This window comes from Antrostomus carolinensis, unplaced genomic scaffold (genome assembly GCF_000700745.2).
Source record: "Antrostomus carolinensis isolate BGI_N321 unplaced genomic scaffold, ASM70074v2 scaffold35472, whole genome shotgun sequence".
Classification (NCBI taxonomy): Eukaryota; Metazoa; Chordata; class Aves; order Caprimulgiformes; family Caprimulgidae; genus Antrostomus; species Antrostomus carolinensis.
In genome coordinates, this window is record NW_010300789.1 from 8,961 (window position 1) to 16,814 (window position 7,854).

General features: G+C 51.5%; 2 protein-coding genes across 2 annotated transcripts in view; both read left to right on the plus strand.

Annotated features, from left to right (window-relative positions):
* Positions 1 to 327: 327 nt before the first annotated feature.
* LOC104521300 (zona pellucida sperm-binding protein 3) lies at positions 328 to 3,853 on the plus strand. Its single transcript, XM_010163249.1, has 9 exons — positions 328 to 660; positions 1,475 to 1,593; positions 1,671 to 1,774; positions 2,008 to 2,185; positions 2,282 to 2,402; positions 2,981 to 3,072; positions 3,255 to 3,397; positions 3,563 to 3,652; positions 3,738 to 3,853. Exons 1-9 carry the CDS (start codon positions 499 to 501, stop codon positions 3,851 to 3,853), a joined length of 1,125 nt encoding a protein of 374 aa, XP_010161551.1. The 5' UTR covers positions 328 to 498.
* Positions 3,854 to 6,280: 2,427 nt separating this feature from the next.
* LOC104521301 (zona pellucida sperm-binding protein 3) overlaps positions 6,281 to 7,854 on the plus strand; it is a 3,400-nt gene continuing 1,826 nt past the window's right edge. Inside the window, exons 1-2 of the mRNA XM_029083820.1 lie at positions 6,281 to 6,285; positions 7,358 to 7,380. Of these exons, the coding sequence (XP_028939653.1) occupies positions 6,281 to 6,285; positions 7,358 to 7,380 (28 nt within the window). The remainder of the gene's footprint in view (positions 6,286 to 7,357; positions 7,381 to 7,854) is intronic.

Consider the following 7,854-nt stretch of genomic DNA (forward strand, 5'->3'; position numbering starts at 1 on the left):
GGGATGGGGACGTGGACTGTGGTTGGCTGCACAGCAAACTCATCTTCTCCCCTGTGGGCAAGAGACCCAAGCCAGCACCTCATTAGTTCATTAGAGCCCACAAAGATGGGTTCCTCAGGGAACTGGGTGTTCTCAGCTGTTGCCATTTGCCCTTATGGGAGGTGTGCCAAGCATCACCTGGGGTGGGACATGGGAGGTGTGGGCTATAAAAAGTCCCTGGGCAGCAGCTGCTTTTTGTGCTGGACCCTAGTAGGCAAGATGAAGCCTGGAAGCAGCCTGGGGTTTGCTCTTTTCTGCTGGGTTTTTGGAGAGGTAGTTACTTACAACCCCTGGGGCTTCATTAGAGGGGAGGCAGAGCTCTGGAGGTATGGAGGAGATCCTTCCTTGGGGCAGCCCCGTGCCTTCTCCCAGCCCTCTCCTTGGGCATGGGTGGATGTTTCCCAGCTCCAGGCTGCTGCCCCACTGCACCCTGTAGCTGTGCAGTGCCAGGAGGCTCAGATGGTGGTCACAGTGCACAAGGACCTCTTTGGCACGGGGCGCTTGGTCAGGGCTGCAGAGCTGACCCTGGGCTTGACTAGCTGCCTGCCTGCAATCTGGAGTGCTACTGAGACCATGGTGACTTTTGTGGCTGGACTGCATGAGTGTGGCAGCACCCTCAAGGTAAGGTTGTGGAGGGCTGGAGCCATGGGGTGAGGGTCTGCCTCTTGACTTGTACCTTGGCATGCTGAGACTGGCAGAGGGCTGTGGTGTAGGTGAGCTCAGGGAAATGCTCAAAAGCCTTCCCTAGAAGCTGAACATCTTGGTCTGCTTTTCATGAGCAGTAGAAACTGTGCTGTCTGGTCCAGGAGCTAGATCTGGGGATGTGAGAGCAGGGAAGACATGCAAGAAGCAGAGGGATCAAGGTTTTCCTGATGAATACAGAGGTATCTGAATGTCCCAGGACTATTCATGCTGTTTCTGCCACCTCCAGGGTGGAGCCTGGATGACCTGGTGCTGGGAGCCACTGCAGCAAGCCAGCAGCTTAGGAGGCATCTGGGTTCTGCTTGAGTGTAGGATGAAGCTTCTTCAGAATGCTTAAATTTGAAGTGGTCTCTCTTGCCTGGGAGAGGCTTGGGGCCACCAGGGTGAGCAGGTATCTCCCATGCTCCAGCCAGCAGATATATTCATTAAATCCTCCTGAGCAAAAGTCACCATCTGATACTCCTGTGGGACAGACCTTCCTGTCTGTTGTTCTGGGGTGTGGAAACCAGAAGAAAAAAAATCAGCTTGAGCATCTCTGCATCCAGCTCTGCTGCTGACCAGAGGCTGTCCTGGCACAGGCTGGAGAAACATTCCTGCAGCAGGATGAGTGCTACTGGCTGATGACCAGAAGAAACATCTCGGCACTGAGTCTCCAGGCTTAAATGTTTTGTTCTGTGTGTTTGGCCAAGGAGCAGAGCTGTTAATGACTGGATAATGTCGTTTCTTTCCCCAGGTGACCCCTGATGCTCTAGTTTACAGCACAAGTCTACATTACAAGCCAGTTTCTGCTGGCAACCCTGTCATTGTCCGCACCAGCCCTGCTGTGGTTCCTATTGAGTGCCACTACCCAAGGTGAGGTGATGCGGATGGGTACCAAGCAAGCCCTTCTGCTTCCACAGAGCCTTTAACAATGGCTGTCTCTTCCCCAGGAGGGACAATGTGAGCAGCAATGGTGTCAAGCCCACATGGGCACCCTTCCGCTCCACCCTGTCCTTTGAGGAGAAGCTGCCCTTCTCCCTGCGCCTCATGAATGGTAGGTTGTTGGTGAGGTTCTCCTCTGGTGCAGGGCACCTTGGGTGGGCCATGCTTCCACTAGATGGCACAGCTGGTGCTGGTATCACCCCAGTGCTGTTAGAGCAGCTGAGGTTTGGTACAGTTGTGGCGAGTACCCAGGACCATGTGCTTGTTGGGATTTCCTTGGGTGAAAGCAGTGAACCACAAGCTGGCTTCTCATTCATGAATGTCTGGTGACCTCTTTCCTTCCAGATGACTGGAGTGCTGAGAGAGTCTCCACCATATTTCAACTGGGAGAGGTCCTCCACTTCCAAGCTGGGGTCAACACAGAGAACCATGTACCTCTAAGGCTCTTTGTGGACAACTGTGTGGCTACCCTGACTCCAGACAGGAGCTCTTCTCCCCAGTATGCTTTCATTGACTTCAGTGGGTAAGAGCTGGCTGTGCCCTTATTTACAGATGCCTTTCTGCAAGTTACGGATCTCTCTGGCAAAGGGATCCTGCTGGCCCTCTCTTCTGTACATAGGTGCCTGGTGGATGGGCAACTGGATGATGCCACCTCGACTTTTATATCCCCAAGACCCAGGCAAGATGTGCTTCAGTTTGCAGTAGATGCATTCAAGTTTGTGGGAGACTCCAGCAATCTGGTAAATACTTCCTAAAGCTGGTGAAGTCTCCTGTCTAGGTGGGACTGCAGCCTCACTCCAGTAAGGAAGTTGACATGGTTTTGCCTAGAATTACATTCCTAGGGCAACTGCCTCATAGCAACACATGATTGAGGTCACACTGTATTACTGCTTCTGGATCATGGCCCTTTGAGCAAAGGATCTTCCTTGGAGACCTGTTCTGATGCTGGTCAAGCTGAGCCCTTCTGATGGGCTTCAATAGCTGAGCCCTTCTGATGGGCTTCAATAGCTGAGCCCTTCTGATGGGCTTCAATAGCTGAGCCCTTCTGATGGGCTTCAATAGCTGAGCCCTTCTGATGGGCTTCAATAGCTGAGCCCTTCTGATGGGCTTCAATAGCTGAGCCCTTCTGATGGGCTTCAATAGCTGAGCCCTTCTGATGGGCTTCAATAGCTGAGCCCTTAAGTGGCTTGAAGGAGGCAGAGGGGACTGAGTTGCCCTGGGGAGTTGGTGGTCCCATTGAAAACCAACTTCATGATGCATGGGAAAGCTATAAAGGCAAATGACAGCCTAACCCCTCTGCTCTGCCTGGTCTCCCCAGATCTACATCACCTGTCACCTGAAGGTCTCTCTGGTTGACCAAGCTCCTGACCCTCTGAACAAGGCTTGCTCCTTCAACAAAGCCAGCAACCTGTGAGTAGCTACAGGAGCAGCCTGCTTAAGAGTGAAGAGCTTGGGTTTCTCATCTGGTGTGTCACTTAGAGGAAGGTGGGGTTGACCATCTGGGTGGTAGGGTTTGGGTCTCTCCTAGGAGACCCCAAAGTGCATGAGGGATTCCTACCATAGGGTGGGCTGCTCACTAGGTTCTTTTCTAGCTGGGCTCCTGTGGAAGGCACCCAGGATGTCTGTTCCTGCTGTGAGATGAGGAGCTGTGGCTTGGCCAGGCACTCCAGGAGGCTCCACACTCCCTCCCGATGGCAAGGAGGACGTGTCCGGAGAGAACTACCCTCTGAGCTTGGTAGGTCTTGGTGTGCCTCTTGGGCTTTGTCACTGTTGTGGCAACTAGGTCAGAGCTGGGTGGCTGGAGCTGTCTCACTACCTGTTGGCTCCTCAGTGCTAATCCAAGGCTTAGGAGAGCTAGATGTTCAAATGAATTCGAGTGCTCAAAAGTCCTCCCTTTCAGATCCCATGTTGAAAGAAGCAGATGTTGTGGTTGGACCTATCTTCATCCACAGTTGGCAGGATCACTCAGTTAGAAGAATGCCTTCACAAGGTAGGGCAAACCCAGGGAATGGGTTTTGGCTCTGGTCCTGGTGGGTCCCGGCTCTGGTCATAACCACCTCCTTACTTCTTCCTAGATGCAGGTCACTTGTGGATGGTGTTGGGGCTGGCTGCAATTGCTGGTTTGGCCATCCTGATCCTTGCTGTTCTAGGAGCTCTGACTGTCTGCCAGAAACCCAGCAACCCTGTTTAAGTCACTTCTTTCAACTTTTATAGTCTGCCCAATAAACAGTAAGAAAAAAACTGAAGGACTGTGAGAGGCTTGGTGGGGGGAAATGGAGAAGTCTTCCCAAAGACTGAGCTAACTATATCTTCATGCTAACTTTAACTGTGCTTCTTTCACCCAGTTTGGGTCTCATTCTCCTAAAGTCCTGCTCTCAGCAGAGCTTTGTACAGCCTTACACCCCCATGAACATCTCCCAGACCATCTAACTGGGCACTGATTGGAAAAAAAACCCACCATCCATATATTGTCCTCTTGTTTCTAGAAGCATGGAGTTGTGTTTGGCCTCAAAACACTTTACCTTTCCGTGGAGCTACTTGGGTCTGCTCCATACTAGTAACTCCTTAGTCAATAAGCCAAGAGGAACTAAAGGTTTAGTAAAACTTGGACCACTCTCCTCCATCCTGAAGCTTTACTGGATGAGGAAGGGAGTGCAACTTGAGGGTGGGTGAGTTGGGCTTTTCCTGGGACAGATGGAGGCAGGAATTCCAGTCCCTGCCCCAAGGACTGTTTACACATAGTTATATGTAACAAGCCTTGGCTGAAATGTATAAACAGTCCTTGGGGCAGGGACTGGAATTTCTCCCCCCTCCAGAAAGGGGCTTTCTGACATGCTTGAGTCACATTTGCTTTCTATTATTGTTATTATTTTCCCCTCCCATTGCTGTGAAATTTGTGCTTTTCTGCTTAGCAGAGTAGCTCTAATGGCAAGATGTTCCTGCCCCAAACCCAAGACCTCTTGCTTCTCCACTAGCTGGGAGAGGTTCCCACTTTAGGCGGTGTTAGGAACTGAACACTTTTGGGATGCTGGATTTGGGATTTGCTGTGAGGAGCTGGGGCTTGCCCACAGCATAAGGCCACCCCTTGAGCTGATTTTGCAGGAGGCAGGAGGACTCTTGTCCTGCTCTGGGGGAGCTTGGGCAGCAGTTTTGGTTGTGAGGGACAGAGAAAAGTGGTGTCTTGCACAACCTACTGTGTCTTTAGGTGTCAACCAGCACCCTGGAGCCCCTCAGCCAGATGCCCTTTGATAGATGTCACCTTACCGTGGGAACTCTTTGGCACAAGGTGCCTAGCTGGAGTTTGGGTCACCTAAGCCACAGTCCCATCCCTTCTCTTGGCTGCTCAAGGATCTAAAAGCAAATTAGTTCTCCTTCAAAATTAAAAGGTTAGCTCTGGATTGGATCAGGGAGCTGCACTGGCTTTGGGTTGGCCTCTTTCCTCATCCATGTAATCTGACCCTTCCTGGAGGGGTTTGGTCCTTGTCTTGTAGCAAAGTGGGAAGTAGATGCTTTTAGAGAGAATAGCTCAGAGAAATCTTCACCATCCCCTTAGAGCTGTGAGCTGTCTGCTTTGGGGGCAGAAGGGAGTGGAGGAGGGCATGGAAATGTGGGTGGAAGTGATCTTGGAAGGTCTCCAGTCCAACGCCAGATGTTTCAGTCCTGTGTTGGCCTGGCTGAGGATGGCAATGTCTGTGGATGAAGATCTCTCACCTCTGCATTCCCAGCCCAGGGCTGCACAACCCTCCTGGGGAATAAATATTTTTTCGCCTAAACTTCCCAGACCACAGGCTGTGGCTGCTGACATGTTAAATCCTCACATAACTGATTCCTTGTTGATGAAGATCTCCAGATGTTCAATGCCCCAACCATCATCCCTTGGCATATGTGCTCTGAGGGGACTTTCTCTCTGGTTTGCTGAGATGCACAGAGGAGAGTTTTAAATGAAAGCCTTTCTCTGTGTTGCTTGGCACAGCTGCCCTGCAGCCTTTTTAGCAAAATACCTTAGCTAGCTCCAGGAAGGAAGACTAATATTAGCCATATCTGCTCAAGAAATTGAGGATGAGGAAACACTCTCTGGCTTTCCAGAGCAGCCAGCCCCCTCCAGCAGTTCCTGCCGCTCCCCAGGCAGCATCCTGGGATCTGCAGAAGCTCAACAGCAGCACTAACCTTGCCATGTGATGAGAGTTTTTTTTTTTACTTGAAACTTTATGTTCTAAGCAAAAAATGAGATGTGTTTTTAAAGTCTCCTTTATGCAATGGGGGAAAAACATTGGTGTTTGTGCTTGTCCAGTGCCATGGGACTTTCTGGTCCCTACCTCCTCCAAAAAAATGAGCTGAATCTCTTTCCCAGCTGTGCTGGTCCACAGCCAGTGTCATGCTTGGAATAAAGATGGGATAACTGGTTCTGGTAAGGACCTGGGAGCAGAAATCCCCTTTTTTTTTCCTTGAGTCTGGGTGTGTTTCTCCACCTGGGTTTCACCACTGCTAATTTGAGCCGTGTAAGCACAAGGTTACCCATCAGAAGGATTTCTTCTCCTGCTGGGATCAATTCTTGGTACCTAGAGACCCACAACCTAAACCTGGAGCCAACCCCTGAGCTGTGGCTCTCCAGGATACGATGGGGTGAGATCAGGCATCTCCCATGGTCTTTGCAGCCAAGGACCTGGCTGAGCAGTGATGCTTTCCACCCGGGGAGGGGATCAGCCTATTATTTACTGATTCAGCATCAGCCGCTGCTGTTATCTCACCGATGCACAGCATGGGGCTCAGCCTACTGGAATCCCTGGCATTTCTACGTAAGCACCAATCTCAAGGTATTTTAAACACGAAAGCGAAGTCCTGGATCTGCTGACAGCAGCAGGGATGGAACATCAGTTCCTGGGGAGAAAGGCAGAAGGTTTTTAGGTTGGCAAAACTCCACACAGGTGGGTTTTGGGGCTGTTGAGTCAAGTACAAACCAGTCCCAGCTCCAAAACCAGTGGGATTTCTGTTAGGAGAGGGCTGGCCAACATCTGCCCCTAAAGCTTTCTTTTTATGTTCCCAGATATGGCTGAGCCGCTCCAGCTCAAATATCAAAATAAGAGGCTTTCTGCTATCCCTGAGGCTTGCCAGGGATATCCCAAAAGATGGAGAGCAATTTGGGATATGAAACGGCGCAACCCTCAGACAGAGCCAACAGGATGCTCCCCAGCAAGGAAAAGAGTTAAAGGTGCTCAAAAGAAAGGATAAAAACTCCAATAATGAGGTTTGAAAACATACTGGGTTTATTTTTCAGCAGTTTTCCCTGTTCCCCAGCTGTGAGGAGCCAGGCAATGCCCAGTCCTGTTTGTGGAGGGTGGGATACAAACTGGGGTGCTGCAGCATGGAGAAGGGAGTGATGGATGGAACACCTCACCTCTGGCTTCTTCTACCCTGAGCCCGTTTCTTTGAAGGCAACAAACCAAACACAAGACAAAGAGCTGAGATAAAATGAAAGGTTGCAGCTCTGCCGAGGCTGAAAGGGGGGTTGTTTGGCCCCTGCTGAGAATGGCCACACTCATGGCAGTGGTGAGGGTGCTCCATCAGCTGCTGCTGGGTTAGCACTGACCAAATATCCCAGTTCTGGCCCCGCTGAGGAGCTGGGAGATGCTTAAAGCTCCTGTTTCAGCTAGAGCTGCAAGCTCATCAGCATCTCAGCAGAAAACTGAAGTCCCAGGGGGGCTGACAGCGCCAGCCAGGGATGGTCACCATGCAGGGGATGGGAAGCACCCAGATTGGGATCATGGACCTGCCCCCTGCTTGTCACCTCCCCAGCAGCCTTGAAAAGTCCCTTATCACCTTATAACCTAAACAAGCTACTTTGTACCAGTCTCCCCGTCTCCAGCTTCTGCTGAGTTTTATAAACATCTCCTCCAAAGAGGCTGACGAGGATGTTTTCTCTTGCCTCGGGCAGCCCAGGAACAGGGGGTCCCAGCACCCCGGAAACACTTGGGTCGTGCCTCCCCTCTCCCCGCACCCATGAGGGCTGGCCTTTGGGTGCCATTGGTCCCCAAATGGGAGCCCAGGGGCGGACGGCTCCTGTTCCTGGGGGGATAAAAAGGCTGGAGGAGCAGCTCTGGCTCTCTGTGCCAGGGTTTGCTGGAAGAAGGAGGGATGGGACCCAAAAGTGGCTTGATCCTCGCTCTTCTCTGCTGGGTGGTGGGTGAGGTGGCT

Excerpts from the sequence above, each read along its gene's own strand:
- LOC104521300 (XM_010163249.1), top strand. The coding sequence starts at position 499 with ATGGTGGTCACAGTGCACAAGGACCTCTTTGGCACGGGGCGCTTGGTC. Across the intron at positions 1,594-1,670 it reads ATTGAGTGCCACTACCCAAG|GAGGGACAATGTGAGCAGCA; the intron begins GTGAGGTGATGC and ends TCTCTTCCCCAG. Across the intron at positions 3,653-3,737 it reads TAGAAGAATGCCTTCACAAG|ATGCAGGTCACTTGTGGATG; the intron begins GTAGGGCAAACC and ends ACTTCTTCCTAG.